Source organism: Leucopleurus acutus (assembly GCF_964270905.1).
Source record: "Leucopleurus acutus genome assembly, chromosome: 5".
NCBI lineage: Eukaryota > Metazoa > Chordata > Mammalia > Artiodactyla > Delphinidae > Leucopleurus > Leucopleurus acutus.
Window position 1 is genome coordinate 47,819,311 of NC_139147.1, and position 17,218 is coordinate 47,836,528.

The 17,218-nt window shown below is 40.1% G+C and overlaps 1 protein-coding gene across 1 annotated transcript in view; it reads left to right on the forward strand.

Annotated features, from left to right (window-relative positions):
* Window positions 1-17,218, forward strand: part of CMSS1 (cms1 ribosomal small subunit homolog) — a 390,251-nt gene that overhangs the window by 357,623 nt on the left and 15,410 nt on the right. The window contains exons 3-4 of the mRNA XM_082840442.1: window positions 11,659-11,730; window positions 13,803-13,932. Of these exons, the coding sequence (XP_082696568.1) occupies window positions 11,659-11,730; window positions 13,803-13,932 (202 nt within the window). The remainder of the gene's footprint in view (window positions 1-11,658; window positions 11,731-13,802; window positions 13,933-17,218) is intronic.

The following is a 17,218-nucleotide window of genomic DNA, read 5'->3' on the forward strand; positions in this document are numbered from 1 at the left end:
GCTACTGCACTTGCTCCAAATATTCTTTGTAGCCCACTGGCTTTCTTTTTTTATTACTTTATCCCTTGATTTTATTTTTGATTGTTCTTCACTTTTTCTGGACTCTTTGGTGAAAGAATAAATTTGTATCAATAAACTCACCCAAGCCTGCATCTTTACTGTCTTTTTATTGGCAGAGTGTTCGCCTTGCTGAATTTCCACCTATTTTTTACCTCCTTCCAACTTGAGTCTTCTTTTCCCACAACCATCAAGTTAGATAAATGGCAGGGAACCACAGGAAGAAAGGAGAAAGATCGAGGAAGAGAAAGTTAAATACATTCTTAATTTCCATGAGCATTCACCTATCTTTCAGCAGCCCTGGTTTCAACAATAATAAGACGATTTATTGAACACTCACCACAGGCACTGTGTAAAGCACCATGACTCAGTCGTCACAGGTGCCCTGTGAAGTAGGGGGGACCCCATTTTACAAAGAACCTGAAGCTCAGAGAGGTGGGTACCAGGAGTGATGACCCACTTGACTGTCTTTAAGCCACACCCTGAGGGAGACACTGCTTCCATTTCCCTTTCCACCTGTCCTTCCTCATTCAACTTGGGAAAATTGGATTTACCATGCCATCAAGTAATTTCTTGGTCGCATGCCATTGCTATTTTATGCCAAGGAAAAAAAAATCACCAGAGATTTTACTGCTCATTTTAACCACCTTCATCTTGCTCTAATTTCTTTCACTAACAAATTGCTTTAAGGAAACAAAGTCCTGGGAATTCCCTGGCGGTCCAGTGGTTAGGGCTCCACGCTTCCACTTCAGGGGACACTGGTTCAATCCCTGGTCCGGGAACTAAGATCCTGCATGCTGAGTGGCCAATAAATAAATAAATAAATATAAATTTAAAAAACAAAAAAAAAGAATCAAAGTCCTAGGTAGACACAGTGCCCTTATCACTCTCTACAAACGTATCCTTATGCCCTGGCCAGAGAATTCACACAGGAACCTCCTTGTGCCCCTCTGCCTTTTTTGAATGTTATCCATCTACCTCTCTGGTCTCCCTACCATGCTGTACACATCTGTGCATCTCCACTGCATCTGGCACAGAACCTTCCCCGAACTGGCACTCATTTGTGAAAAGGAATAATGGATGACTAGACTGGTATCCCAGCTTTCTTACCCCTCTTCCCATCTCAACCCTTCGTGTCCCAGCTGTGAGCCATTGGCTCCCTGACACTGCTGCCCGCAGACGCCTTTTGGAGCCCCGTGACCATTGTCCCTCCTTCAGCCCCTCCTTGAAGGGTCCCCCACCTTGACATTAGACCTGGGAGTCTCTTCTCCTCCAGCCCGAATACCACACAGTCCCTTGGGCTCTTCTGTGGCCTCCTCATCCTGTCTCCCGCTGCTCTTCTCCCTCTGGAACTCATCTCACCACCCCAAGGGCAGCCTTTTTGTCATGCCGACTGTCATTTCTTGAGTCCTTCTCTAGTTGTTTATGCACATAGAGGTTGCATTTCCAACTAGCCCATAAGCACCTCAGAGGACAGGGTTTCTTTTGTGTTCACTGTGGTACCTAGCACAGCCATAGGCATATGCTTCATTTGGCACATGTGACCAAGTATTTGTTTTTTAATAGTAATCATATTTTTTTCTTGGATCAAAAAAAAGAAGAAAAAGAAAAGAAAGTACTGTTTACTATATTTAAGTTTTGAATTTTTTTCAAATTTGCTTAGTTGTTTGCTGTTCTTGAAGGGGTTTTTTGTTTGTTTGTTTGTTTTGTTTTGTTTTGTTTTGTCTTGCGGTACGCGGGCCTCTCACCGCCGCGACCCCTCCCGCCGCGGAGCACAGGCTCCGGACGCGCAGGCCCAGCAGCCACGGCCCACGGGCCCAGTCGCTCCGTGGCACTCGGGATCCTCCCGGACCGGGGCATGAACCCGCACCCCCTGCATCGGCAGGCGGACCCCCAACCACTGCGCCACCAGGGAAACCCCTGTTTGCTTTGTTTTTTAATGCTTGCATAGGAACTGCCTGGCATTATGCTGCTAGCTGTAATATGCATATCACCAGGTGAGAGTGTCCAGTTAGATGGTGTTCCCTCCTTTGCCATAGCTGGGCCTCACATTTTTATTACTGAGTCCACACCTCCCATCTGTCCAGCATTTCAAGCAGCAGGTTTATAACTTTATACAAGTTTTCTACCCTTGCAACTACATCATCTCTAGCAACCATTTCACATCTAAACAATCATCCTTGGCCTCCTTAATAATGTGAGTATAAAGATTTGCCAGTAGTTTTTTTTTTTTTTTTTCCAAATACTGCTTCCAAAATAAATGATGAATTCCCCTACTCCTAGAGATTGCATCACCCTCTTCCCTCCTCAACATCACTCATTTCAGAGCCAGCCCTAGTGACTTTGTAATTATGGTTCCCAGAATATAATCCCTTATGAGGGATTTCGTGAATTTTCATTGATGTCTCCATGATGTCAGTAGCCTTTTAATGGTTCCATGACCCATCCTCTCCCCGTCAGAGACAACACTGGACTTCTTTTTTTCTTAAGCTAGCCTTTTGTTTATCTCCTTGGATCATAAAAGAATCTTCAGCAAGAGTACTTATCCCTTTCCCTCCTTACTTACCTCTCTCACTACTGTATTTTCTTACCAATTCTTTTTTTTTTTTTTTTTTTTTTGTGGTACACAGGCCTCTCACTGCTGTGGCCCCTCCTGCCTCGGAGCACAGGCTCCAGACGCGCAGGCTCAGCGTCCATGGCTCACTGGCCCAGCCACTCCGCAGCATGTGGGATCTTCCTGGACCGGGGCACGAACCCGTGTCCCCTGCATTGGCAGGCAGACTCCCAGCCACTGCGCCATCAGGGAAGCCCTCTTACTAATTCTTTATTTTCACATTGATCATTTCATATCTCTCCTACTCTTCAAGATTATTCTTGATTAAGAGAAAAGAGAACTGTGTCCTGTTTACTCTGATTTACCTTCCTCCTTTCCATGCTGGTGTCTCAATTCTGTTTCTCTTTGTATTAATCTATTGTTGTATAACAAATTACCCCCAAAGTTAGTAGCTTAAAACAGAAAAGATTCCTTATCTCAGTTTCTGTTACCTCACAGGCATGGCTAAGTTCAGTCTCTCTGGCTCTACATCTCTCATCAGTTGTCAGTCAAGTTGTAAGCTGGACGTTAGGGGCTCCACCATGAGGAACCCTTCTTGAAGTGCATTCAGGTGGCTGATAGCAGGCCTCAGTCCCTCATCATGTGAGCCTCTCCACAGGGATGCCTCACAACATTGCCCATGGCTTCCTTCAGGCCATGTGAGTGACCAAAGAGGGAACTAACAAGAGCACTCAAGACCAAAACGAGTCTTTTTTTTTTTTTAACATCTTTATTGGAGTACAATTGCTTTACAATGGTGTGTTAGTTTCTAATGTATAACAAAGTAAATCAACTATATGTATACATATATCCCCATATCCCCTCCCTCGTGTGTCTCCTTCCCACCTTCCCTATCCCACCCCTCTAGGTGGTCACAAAGCACCGAGCTGATCTCCCCGTGCGATGCAGCTGCTTCCCACTAGCTATCTGTTTTACATTTGGTAGTGTATATATGTCCACGACACTCTCTCACTTCGTCCCAGCCTACCCTTCCCCCTCCCCATGTCCTCAAGTCCATTCTCTACATCTGCATCTTTATTCCTGTCCTGTCCCTAGGTTCTTCAGAACCCTTTTTTTTTTTAGATTCCATATATATGTGTTAGCATATGGTATTTGTTTTTCTCTTTCTGACTGACTTCACTCTGTATGACAGACTCTAGGTCTATCCACCCCACTACAAATAGTTCAATTTCATTTCTTTTTTTAGCTGAGTAATATTCCATTGTATATATGTGCCACTTCTTCCTTATCCATTCATCTGTCGATGGAGATTTAGGTTGGTTCCATGTCCTGGCTATTGTAAATAGAGCTGCAATGAACATTGTGGTACATGACTCTTTTTGAATTATGGTTTTCTCAGGGTATATGCCCAGTAGTGGGATTGCTGGGTCATATGGTAGTTCTATTTTTAGTTTTTTAAGGAGCTTCCATATTGTTCTCCATAGTGGCTGTATCAGTTTACGTTCCCACCAACAGTGCAAGAGGGTTCCCTTTTCTCCACACCCTCTCCAGCATTTATTGTTTGTAGATTTTTTGATGATGGCTATTCTGACCGGTGTGAGGTGATACCTCACTGTAGTTTTGATTTGCATTTCTCTAATGATTAGTGATGTTGAGCATCCTTTCATGTGTTTGTTGGCAATCTGTATATCTTCTTTGTAGAAGTGTCTATTTAGATCTTCTGCCCATTTTTGGATTGGGTTGTTTGTTTTTTTGATATTGAGCTGCATGAGCTGTTTGTATATTTTGGAGATTAATCCTTTGTCAGTTCCTTCATTTGCAAATATTTTCTCCCATTCTGAGGGTTGTCTTTTCATCTTGTTTATGGTTTCCTTTGCTGTGCAAAAGCTTTTAAGTTTCATTAGGCGCATTTGTTTATTTTTGATTTTATTTCCATTTCTCTAGGAGGTGGGTCAAAAAGGATCTTGCTGTGATTTATGTCAAAGAGTGTTCTTCTTATGTTTTCCTCTAAGAAAGAAACGACAGTCTTTTTATAACCTAATCTGAGAACTGACATCACCTCACTTCTGCCATATTCTGTTAGAAGCAGATCAGTAAATCTGGTACACATTCAAGAGGAGGGGATGAATACCAGGAGATAGTGATCACTGGTGCTATCCTGTAATCTGGCTACCACAGTCTGCCCTCTGGCCCCAGTGATTTACATCCCTTCCATACACAGAATATATTTGCCCCTCCCAAGGCTTGCAGAAATCTTATGACGTTACAGCATGAGCTTGGTGTCCAGAATTTCATTGTCTAGATGAGGTCCAGGTGCAGTTAAGTTTCCTCGGGTTTAGACCTTTAGGTATAACTCTTTGAGTGTATTTTTTCTCAACTTATGAAACTAAAGAGACAAGTTGTCTCACCCCTACATACCCAACACCAAGCAGTGAGGCAAGCATTGGATAACCTCTATAGGCATTTCTATTCAAATAGGAGTAACAAAGAGTCATTGGTCCACAACATTCAGAAAGTGTTAGGAGTTTCTTGATTAAGTCTTAAGGCCCAAGGTGTTATGGTTCTTGGCACTGCTGTTTGGGTTTTTGTTCTGTCCTCTGAGTCATCCTCCCTTTTTTTTTTTAAATGAAAGGTAACATGTGTTTGCAACTAAGCAGCTCTTTCAGCTTGCTTCTTGATAATAGAATTCTGAGGGCTCCTCTCTGACCCTCTCAGCTTCTGAATATATAACTCCTTTAAGAATTGTGTGGGGGCTTCCCTGGTGATGCAGTCGTTAAGAATCCACCTGCCAGTACAGGGAACACGGGTTTGAGCCCTGGTCCATGATGATCCCACATACCACAGAGCAGCTAAGCCCATGTGCCACAACTACTGAGCCTGCACTCTAGAGCCCGCGAGCCACAACTGCTGAGCCCGTATGCCACAACTACTGAAGCCCGCATGCCTAGAGCCTGTGCTCTGCAACAAGAGAAGCCACTGCAATGAGAAGCCCGCGCACCACAATGAAGAGTAGCCCCTGCTCACCACAACTAGAGAAAGCCTGCATGCAGCCATGAAGACCCAATGCAGCCAAAAATAATAAATAAATTTAATTAATTAATTAATTTTTTTAAAAAAAGAATTGTGTGGGTCTCCTATGATTCTTCTGGGGATTTACTCTATTAGGCAGAAGTCACACCCACAATGTTTTCCAGATAAACCCTTCTGTACCTTGGGCTTCAGCTGAGACAATTACAAGATAAGACCCCTTAAGCTTCCTAGACTCATGTTTGAGAGAATCTGCGAGGCACACCTTTAATTTCTTTAAAGACTTTTGTTTTTTCTTTTTAATTTGGCTGCACTGCGGGGCTTGCAGGATCCTAGTTCCCCGACCAGGTATCAAACCCGGACCCTCAGCAGTGAAAGCATGGAGTCCTAACCACTGGACTGCCAGGGAGTTCCCTTTAAGGATTTCTTATGTAACTGTGACTGTGTCCAAAATTTTTGAACAGTGTGTTCAGGCACTATCCATCTAGCAATCACCTTATTTTTGACACATTTCAAAGATTTGCAAAATCAGTACACTCCCCTCAGATGCTTCAGCATGCATATTATTTTTAAAAGCTCAATATTTACTTTAAAGTTCTTTTTTTTTTCCTTGTAAGGTGAAGTTAACATACAATAAAATACACAAATGTCAAATGTACCATTCAATGAGTTTTGACAAATTCATATAGCTCCGTAACACAAACCCCTACAGGATACAGAACATTACCATCACCCTAGAATCCTTTCATGCCACCTCCCTGTTAATCACCATTCCAAACTCCTTGCCCCTGAGGCAACCACTGTTCTGATGTTTTCTCCCCCAAAATTTGTTTTGCTTTTTCTAGGATTTCATGTAAATCCATCAGTCTTTAGCTATTTTTCTTACTTGCTACCTTATATTTTATACTGCAGTTTCTTGATTTACCACTTTCTGATTATCTTCCTGAGGTAGCATAGGAGGACATAGTCCTCTCACCTATGCCCTATTCCCTCTCCAGCTGCTACTTCCTCTGCCGATACAATATTACATTTTGGTTAAAACAGTTGTCACTCTTTCATTATTATGACCATGGAAACACTGTTCAGTGCTGAGAAAAAGAGAACCTATAATCATCCCTCCTTTCTTATACAACTCTTTATTTTTATGGTATTAATAATTACCTCATTTCTTCACTTGCCTAGCTTGCTATGTTCCTACTGTTAATTGCTCCCGTATGTTCCAACATCTCTTCCACATGCCCATGGACAGTATTTTCCATATGCTCAAATAGATCAGTTATTGTTCTTTCCTACAGATCTCCACACTTTTGTTCCACTCTGAATTGGTTATTCTCTAGGCCTGCTGAACAACTGAGACTTCTCTTTACTGCCCCTTCAGTAGTCTCCCGGATTGGTCTCCCTACTTACTGACTCCTGTGTCATCCTCTTTCTTGATTTAGTCCTTTATTATGCTGGAATAGAGCCCTGAGTATCTGTGGGTAGGAAGTAAATTTTTTGAGATCTTAAATATCTGAGAATGTTTACTGAAATCTGAAATTTTTCCTCTTAACTTGATTGATAATTTTGCTGGGTATAAAAATCTAATTTGAAAAAAAAATCTAATTTGCAAATAAATTTTCCCCATAATTTTGAAGGCTTTGTTCTACTGAGTTCAAGCATCAATTACTGCTGTTGCACAGTCTGCCACCATTCTTTTCTTTGACCTTTTGTATTTTGTATGTTACTGTTTTTCTTTTTGTAAGTTTTTAGAATCTTTTGTTTGTCCAGGATGTTCTGCAATTTCACAGTGATTTTCCTTAGCATGGTTATTTTTCTTATCCATTGTACTGTATACTTAATGGGCTTTCAATTTGGAGTTTCATGTTCTAGAAATTTTCCTTCAGTTCTGGAAAGTTTTTCATACATTTTTTTTTTATCACTTCTTTCCCACTGTTTTATATGACTCTTACTTTCTATAATACCTTTTATTGGCATGTTGATTCTCTTGGGCTGATTCTCTAATTTTCTTACCACTTTTTTCTTATCATTTTTTCATCTTTCTGGGAGATTTTTTCTACTTTATCTTCAAGCCTTCCTCCTACATTTTTATTCCAACTTCCTTTAATTTTTATTTTAATTATTTTAATTTTTTGCTGCATTGGGTCTTCATTGGTGCACACAAGCTTTCTCTAGTTGTGGCAAGTGGGGGCTACTCTTCGTCGCAGTGCACAGGCTTCTCATTGCAGTGCCTTCTCTTGTTGTGGAGCACAGGCTTTAGGCACGCGAGCTTCAGTAGTTGCAGCACGTGGGCTCAGTAGTTGCAGCACGTGGGCCCTAGAGCGCACTGGCTTCAGTAGTTGCAGTGTGCAGGCTCAGTAGTTGTGGCTCGTGGGCTTAGTTGCTCTGCAGCATGTGGGATCTTCCCCGACCAGGGATTGAACCCATGTCCTCTGCATTGGCAGGCAGGTTCTTAACCACCATGCCGCCAAGGAAGTCCCCCAACTTTCTTATTTGTTTTAAGGTTTAAATGTCTTTTTAATTTTTTTTCCTTTTTTATAGCATCCTTGTTTTATAGCATCTTGTTTCATGGCTGAAAATTCTTCCCTCTTCTCTCTGAGAATATTAATTGTAATTGTTTTGAAGTACAGTCTCTGTTTCCTCAGTGTTCTTTTTTCTTTTTTTTGTTTATTTGCTATGATGTTGGAGACTTTCCTTAGATGTCTGATGAACCTTAGCTGTCTATTCATATTAAAGAGAGACACACTAAAAAGTTAATGGAAAACTCTTGTGCATAAGTGGGGCTTGTTAATTAGTGGACCTCTTGGTAGGGTGATATGATAACAAAGCTGGACATTTACTATGGAACCCCCAGATGTCACTCTCTTGTGGCATTTCTCTTAGACCATTTTATTTTTCCAGAGAAGAATTCAGTAGTGTTCTGCCTACACTATATAAGCCTCTCTTGAAATATCCTGAAACAGGGACAGGAAAAGGAAATGAACCTCAACCTCTACCTTGCCTTCCTTGTGCTAGACTTCTTGGTCTTCTTATTCTCTCCAGAGCATAAATCTCCAGTCTTCTGTTAGGAGGAACAAGATGAGAGGAAGCGGTAATGGGATAGTTGCTTGGCTGCCTGAGCAGAAGATATAGCCAGGTGGGTGTAGGAGGGAGGCTAATCATTTTAAACGTAAAGTTTCAACCAGTCTCTTTCTTTCAAACCCTTTCCCCTCTGTAGTACCTTGTACCACCCACTGCTGAACCTTTTCAGAGTCCAACAGGTGAAACAGACACACTTATTGTTAGCATCTGTCGCTCTAGAAACCCAGGTGCTAGATGTCTCTCTCCCTATGCTAAATAGCTTCCATCCAGTTTCAACCCTTTCCATTTTCCAAAATGTTGTTGAAATCTCTCCACTACTGTTGTCCTTTCTCCTGGTTTCTTCATCCTTATAGACTTATATCTTTTTCAGTTTCCTTTATTTTCAATTTTTTTAATATTTATTTATTTATTTGGTTGTGCCAGGTCTCAGTTGCAGCAGGTGGGCTCCTTAGTTGCAGCTCGCAGGCTCCTTAGTAGAGACATGTGAACTGTTAGTTGCAGCATGCATGTGAGATCTAGTTCCCCAACCAGGGATAGAACCTGGGCCCCCTGCATTGGGATCATGGAGTCTTAACCACTGTGCCACCAGGGAAGTCCCTCCTTTATTTTCATTTTGGTAGCGTTTTGAAAATGAATTGCCATGGTTAAAACCAGAGACTCATTCTTAAAGGATATAATTTTTGACACTTTAAGGAATTGAAAACATGCCCCAATTAATTGCTTCACTGAAAGCTTAATAAGTTTTTTTTGGTATATTTTTGGGCAAGTGTGATTCTTCTAAATCTTTAACTTCATACTCAGGGTACATATTTAAAAATCACTGCATAAAGAAATGACATTACTTATTAACTGCCAAAGTCAGATACTGTTGGAATCAGTTTCTATAAATGGTTAGTTGGCCTACCCTGAGTCTTCCTCATCTTACCTAGTCTCTCTGAGGGTAGACATCAGCATCTGTAAGGCAGCTGGCAACGTTTAGGAATTTTCAATACTATGGGCTTTGTATTTCTTCATAAAGTAGTCTCACTTCTATGGAAATTGACCCCATAAACTTGCTTCTTCATTAGCACCCTACTGCAACCAGCTAAAGTGACTGCTCCCAGAAAACAAATATCATACTGCATTTCCTTTAAGATGATGTAAGAATTTGAACCTAACATGTAAACCTGTTACGGTATCTTGACAAAAGCAGTTGTCAAGCATGTTTCTTTTTTCCTTTGCGTGATTCAGAATTGTGTTTTTATTTTTTATTCCAGAATTGGAGAGTCCATATCCTTATAACTGAGCTCATTTCCACATTTAATTTGTGTCATGTTTAACTGGCTTTGTAAACCTGGCATAAATACAAACCCCGCACATTGAACATACTCTTAGAGAGCACCCCCATTTGCTAAATAAGAAAATGAAACAGGTTCTACATCTGCTTCCCCCCAAAACCTTCATAATGGGGACAAGATACTGAAGTATGCCTTGAGGGATCTAGGGAGATACTAATTGTATCCAGGCCTTTGCCATAGCAGCATGAGCTGATGTTGGCTTGATCTGTAATTGGACTCTTATGACTGTCTGGCAGCTTCTGTGACATATTAGTGGCCTTGGCCCAGTTTCTAATTGGCATCAAATTAGCGTGTATCTGCATCCACAAGACAGCTTAACTTTCTAAATAAGAGAGGTCCTAATATCTATTTTCTTTAGCTATGATGCAATTGTACTTTGCAGGTTTTTTCTTTTAACTGAGAAGCAGCTGAAATTTCAAGATTCCCATATTACTTTAATCCTGAGCCTTTTGAATCTACTTCTCTATAACTGAAACAGAGTCTAGAAACTGCTGGTCCTGGCCCCATGTCTTGAAGAAATTACGTAGTATTATATCTCTCTGGATTCAGGCCATAGGCATTCTTAATCTGCAGGCTATCTGGAAACTTTAATAGAAAGCTTCATCTGTAATCATTTTAAACAGAGCCAGTAGAGACAAGATTGCTTTAGTTAGTAGTTTACCAGCTTAAACTGAGTACTCTCTAGTTGGAATGGAAACTTAATCAAGAAAAAACTCAGAATAAGTTTTCACTTATATTTTATGTCTTACTTGGCAACTTGTTTGAAAATGTTGCATAAAAGATCTAATACAGGAAACATTTTATATAACTGCCTATGATTAATAAATATGGAATCTGAAGCATTCTATTTTATAAATCAAGGTCTTAGTCTAAATTTCCTGTTTTTCTACACTAAAACAAAACAAAACAAAACAAAAAACAAATCCCTAGGGTAAAAATAGCACTAAACTATATAGGGTACTCCAGGGGTCAAGGCAACAGGCAAAATCAATTACTCAGGATGCCATGGTGTTGAGGCTTTTGTCAGACCATAAGCAGAAACATTCATTTTGTAGTCACTATAGATAAGACATTTGGTGCAGCTGGTTTCATAAAAATGTAAGTAAATATATCCTACTTCAGATTTTCTGTGCCTATTGAGAAGAGGAAAGGAATGAATAACAAAATGATAAGTCAGTGACTTGGAAATACAGACTCACACATTGCTAGTTCCTGGAAACACCAGTCATTCTAGTCAAAGACTTCTTTACTACATCTTAATTTTAATCACATCTCTTTCTGCCTGTATTTTCCAAACCTAGCCACTGTCTTCCATCTTTAATACCCTGTACCACCACCTCAAACACATATATACACTTACTCACACATTTTGACCTTTGTTCAAAGATTTTCCAGTCTTAAGTCATCTGCACTTTCTCACTTTTACAAATTCTCTCAGCTCGGCCCCTGCATAATAGCCTTCAGTGGATTTTCCAACATTTCTTTGTCCAAGATACTCTGAAGAATACATGCATGACAGTAGATATTGATACTTTGGGATTCATACCATTAGTTGACACCTCATCATGCTAAGATGAAAGTTTTCTCATTTACATTTCTTTATAGCCTAAAGAATGTTTCTTGATACAACCAAAGGAGACAAATGAAGATGCCACCAAGACCAGGAAGAGGAAAAAGGTAATATTAATAATTTTTTACAATGGTACAGCCCCACATGGTTTCTATCACATTGTTATATAGTGTACTTTGATGAGGCAATTATTGTAATCCCCACTTTAGATATGCAAAAATTGTAAAATTCATTGAGGTTTGGTGACTTTCCTAAGGTCACTAGTAATAAGTGTTTCTGTTGGAGCTAAAAATAAATTCTTCTAATTCCTATTTCAGTCTTGTGGATACCAAACATCCTTGTTACCCACCCTGTGTTTTCACTGTGGTTAGAAGTCAGACAGGGGTTTCTAATTCTAAAAGGGGCCCAGAGCTCTCCTGCCCTCTGGCCCATCTGGCTCTCTCCAAGAAAAGAAATTTACCAACCTTCTTTTCTTACCCATTTCATTTTTCAAAAGCCTTATGTCTTAAAGTATTAATAAAAAGAAAATAATAAGCAGATGAAAGTAGTGTAAGTATAAGGCATTTCTGACTCTAATTTCAAACGATAATTTAAAGCAAAAGGCTCCCCTTGCGTTTTAAGACTTGCCTGTGAACATACGGAAAACTCTGTTGCTCCTATACAAACTTTCTTATGGCTCAGCCTTGAACAAAGTGTGGTTAGCTTTTTTTTTAATAAATTTATTTAATTAATTTATTTATTTTTGGCTGCGTTGGGTGTTCGTTACTGTGCGTGGGCTTTCGAGCACGGGCTGTAGGCACCCAGGCTTTGGTATTTGTGGCACGTGGGCTCTAGAGCACAGGCTCAGTAGTTGTGGCACACGGGCTTAGTTGCTCCGTGGCATGTGGGATCTTCGTGGACCAGGGTTCGAACCTGTGTCCCCTGCATTGGCAGGTGGATTCTTAACCACTGCACCACCAGGGAAGCCCGAAAGTGGGGTTAGCTTTGACCTTCCACCACAGTTGTCAAAACAGCAATGTAATTCTCTCCCTGCCAAGAAGGGTCTACTGCTGTAGTCAGCAGAGGAAATGCGATTGGGATTAGAGGAAACAAGATGGACTCAAACCAATTACTTAACAGCAAGCTTTTAGAAAACAGAGTGTGTGTGCATATGTTTTCCTTGCCTGCACATGGCCAAATAGGAGGATGGGAAATGCCAAATTGGCTGAGTTTTGGCAAGTCCTTAAAGAAACGACTTTTAACTTCTCTTTGATAGTTTGACACTAATGGCCTTCAGGAGTGTTAAGTTCTTGGGGTTCAAGGTCAGAACTCCAGCTAGCTAGTTTAGCCTTGGCTGAGGTCATGCTAAAATGTGCCCACGGATGACGTGTTCTTTTAAAGTTAATTCATTTGACAGAACTTTGACCATTCTTGGCAGTGGTATGAAAAGGAAGATAGTATGGAAGGAGGGGGGAAAAGCTGGGGTAGAAGGCAAGGAAGGGCTCTTTCTGGATTTTTGGTGAAATACTAGGAAGAAATAAGAAGGGAAGTTTATGATGAAAGTTAAATGAACAATTGTGCATTCCTAGTACATTGCAGACATTCAGTAAATGCTACACAAATAAGTCGAAATCAAAATAGATGTTGTAAAGTATCCTGTTCTGCTTTCCATAGGGCCAATTCAAGATGTCTCTCCCAAGACTTGAGAATTGAGGGTCTCAAGTGCCCCTATTTAGTGTCCTCCTTTGCTGAGATGAGTCCTGCAACTCTTACTTTAATCCCAGAAATCCAAACTGAGACTCAGTGCCTTAAGAACCAGGTTACACAAGAAATTCTCAAAATTCTACTCTCCCAGGAATACACATTTTCTGAGGCTTAAAAGGAGGTTTCCACAAGCAACAAGATTTATTGACTTTTAACAGAAAATAGTAACCTATTATAGACTCCTGCAAAATTTTTAGCTCTCCTACCAGAGACCAAGAGTTACAAGGAGTCTTTTAGATCATCCATTCATTTTTCAAAGCAGTAGTTATGTCCAAGAAGTATCTTTTAAGTTTTCTCAAGTGTGTTTATTAGAACTCCCGTTCACACTTGGCTATCACAGAACCTACTTACAGTTTAAATGCCAGAGGAATCAACCTCTCCTAAGCCAAATGCCATCCTAAAATCTGTCTTCCCATTTTTACTTCTTTCTCATCAGAAGAAAATTACTGATGTTCTTGCAAAATCAGAGCCAAAACCAGGGACACCTGAAGACCTACAGAAGCTGATGAAAGACTATTATAGCAGCAACCGCTCAGTGATTGAATTAGAAGAACTAACCCTACCAGGTACAGCCAGGCTTCCTTGTTGTTATTCCTTCTAATTAATATATTTCCACGTGCTAGTACTCCTTTCCTCAACCTAATAGTTTTAACTGTTGGATGATTTCTTCATTCAGATGCTAACTGGTATTCGTTCAGTCTAATAGAAGGATTTGTAATTTTTATTCAAAAGGTAGTGGGTGTACATTTTTTTGGACAGATTCTTCAATGAATAAGAATTCTAACGAGGATAGAAGTTAAATTTAAAAAAGATAAAGCACACATTCAAAAGTATAGATAATTAATTTACTCATCCTTTATAGATAAAAACTTTAGCTTTAATAACATCTTAGTTTTGTTGTTGCCCTTATCATGGATATCTAGTCATGGTTTTGCTTTTAGGGTAGTATTTTGGGTCCCAGTCAAGACTTTTTTCAAGTAAACCATCTAAAGATAGGGACAAAATTCTGCATTTTTAGCAAGGCTGACACCTCACCCTGTGTGATTTTTTTTTTTTTTTTCCATACACGGGCCTCTCACTGCTGTGGCCTCTCCCGCCACAGAGCGCAGGCTCCGGACGCGCAGGCCCAGCGGCCATGACTCATGGGCCCAGTCGCTCCGCGGCATGTGGGATCTTCCCGGACCGGGGCACGAACCCGTGTCCCCTGCATTGGCAGGCGGACCCTCAACCACTGCGCCACCAGGGAAGCCCTGTATGATTCTTAAGCCTATTATCATTTGAGATCTACTGCCTTAGATATGTATAATTAAGTTAAAAGATATTGGAAAATTATTTTAAAAACCAATTTTAATTAATTTCAAAATAATGGTATAACCTGTAACTCTTTTGCACAGAGATTGAAGAAAAGATGTCATAAAATCAAACCGCAGAGGGTTTGGGCACCACTGCTTCAGATGAGCTCTCTATATATAGACTACTAGAGATATCTAACACTGCTTTTGGAAAAAGTCAAGGGTAGTTTGATTTCCTTTTTCCATTACAACTTTATGCTTTCTAGAGGCTTGAGAAGCTGAAAAACATCCCATACCCTGAATTTTTATAATTCTTTCATAAAATGATGTGTGTGTGTGTGTGTGTGTGTGTGTGTGTGTTTTAAATGCACGTTGGGTTGGAGACATCAGTACCCCTGTCTGTTCCTTTTCCAAAAGGAATACGCTTTAGGGAATTGAAGGAACTCATTTCCACATGAGCGAGTTCTGGAGTTTTCTACTTACTGAGATCAGAAAGCCCAACAGCAGTTAGAAACCGCTCTTCTCAGCACAGCAGCTCCTCAGGAGGAGAGCTAGGTCCTGGCTCTTCTATCCTCAGGAACCAGGTATTATAACAAAGCCTCTTCAGTGTTTAACTGAAGTTTGATTTTACTCTGACTCAGTGGTCAATTTTCCCTTCTAGTTCTTTGTTAGAGTTTACCTTCACCTGAATAAGGACTTGTAAGATAATGGGACCACTGCTACTCTGTAACCTCATGGAACATTATAATTTGCTAGTCAAAAGTCAGAAGAAAAAGCCTTTAAGGAGTCATTTGAGTTCCATACTGAGTTTACATTATATTATATCATCATTAGAGTGCAGTAATATAGTTAGGCAAGAATGTGTGGTCATGGTTGGCTGAGGGGAAAATGTTTAAAATATGTTAAAAATACTGCTATAGCCAAAAGGAACAGCTTTTCATTTTCAGTTAAGAAATTAGGCCATTCTGAGCCACAGTGAACAAAGGCATCATAGGAAGGTTTTAGAGAAAACACCCATCACTACACTGTCAGGACCAAGGACACAGAGGAGGTCTCTGTTATTTGAGAGGAGGGGCACGCCATGGGCTATCTGGAACAGTCTCAGGAAGGGGCATAAATACAAGATGGATATAAGTAATAAAATATTGTTCCTATTTAGTTTGCTGAGTGTCTAACTTGGTTGTGGTTTGAAGTTGTTTGTGTCTGTAGGGCAGCAACATGTCTTTTCAATTAATACTGTGCATGTACATTGTTAATGTCATACACATGGGAACTTAATTAGAGTTTTGAGGCAGGAATCACTTAGAGCTAACTCAGCTGTCCTCCTGAGAGCTGCAGTGTGGTTTAGATCAGTGCTAAATGCCTGTAAGCTAGCCGCAACTGAATCACCCAGGAACTTAAAAAGTAAATTCCCAGGCCCAGCCCCAAGGAATTCTGACTCATTGAGCAAGGGGGAGTCCATTCCAGGAATCTGTATTTTTTGTAAAGTTCTCCAGGTGAGTCTGGTCATATCCAGGCTTGGGAGATTACAGTTTTAAAGACCATCAAAGGCTCAACAACAGTATAGGGGGCAACATCTTTGAAGTTGGTTACTCACATATTGTGAGTTATATATGCTGGGGCACAGCATAAGTTTCATTTAATTTAGTAATAGTTTACTCCCTAACACACTGCTATGTTTATAGACAGACTTCTTCTGCTATAATGAATTAGGATGCTAAACATTATGTTGCTTTTTTATACATCTTAGGTACAGAGTTAATAATACTACATAATTGCTAGACCATGATCATTGTTGGTTGAGCAAGGCTCCTATGTTTTACTGTAGCCCGTTCCATTCTTTCATTATGTTGTTGTGCTGTGTTATGTTAATGTTGTATTTTGATGCATTATTCCCGCTTTTCCCCATCCACACTCCAAATTCTTTTCTCCATAGGCATAATGTTACTATACCTTTTTAAATATGCATATGTTCTTTTAAAATATATCATATTGTTGCGTGTGGATACATTTTACAATTTATTTAAATGATGTTGTGCTGAACCTCTCATTCTGTTTCTTTCCTCACTTGGCACTTTTTCAAGATACCTGTATAGCTTTAAGTACATCTACTTCATTGCTTCTAAAATGCTACATAGTATTCCAATGATTTCATCGACCACATGTTGCTCATCCATTTTCTCCGATATGGACCTTTAGGTTGCTTCTAGTTCCCCAATATTACAAATAATGCTAGTATGAATATACTTGAGTATGTCTCTTTACAGACTACGCAAGAATTTCTTTCCATTATTTACTCAGGAATGTAATCCTGGGGTCATAGGGTATAAACACCTTAATTTTACTACCATCCAGGATAGCGATACCACTTTACACCTCTACCTACAGTTCACAAAGAGTTTCCATCATCCTACATTCTCAGCAACACTTGGTATATACATCTTTCTAACAGTTGCCATTCTAAAGTGTGTGCAAAGTGTTATCTCATTTTGTATTACTTTGCATTTCTATGATGACGAGTTTGAGCATCTCCACATAGATTTGTTAGCTATTTCAGCTT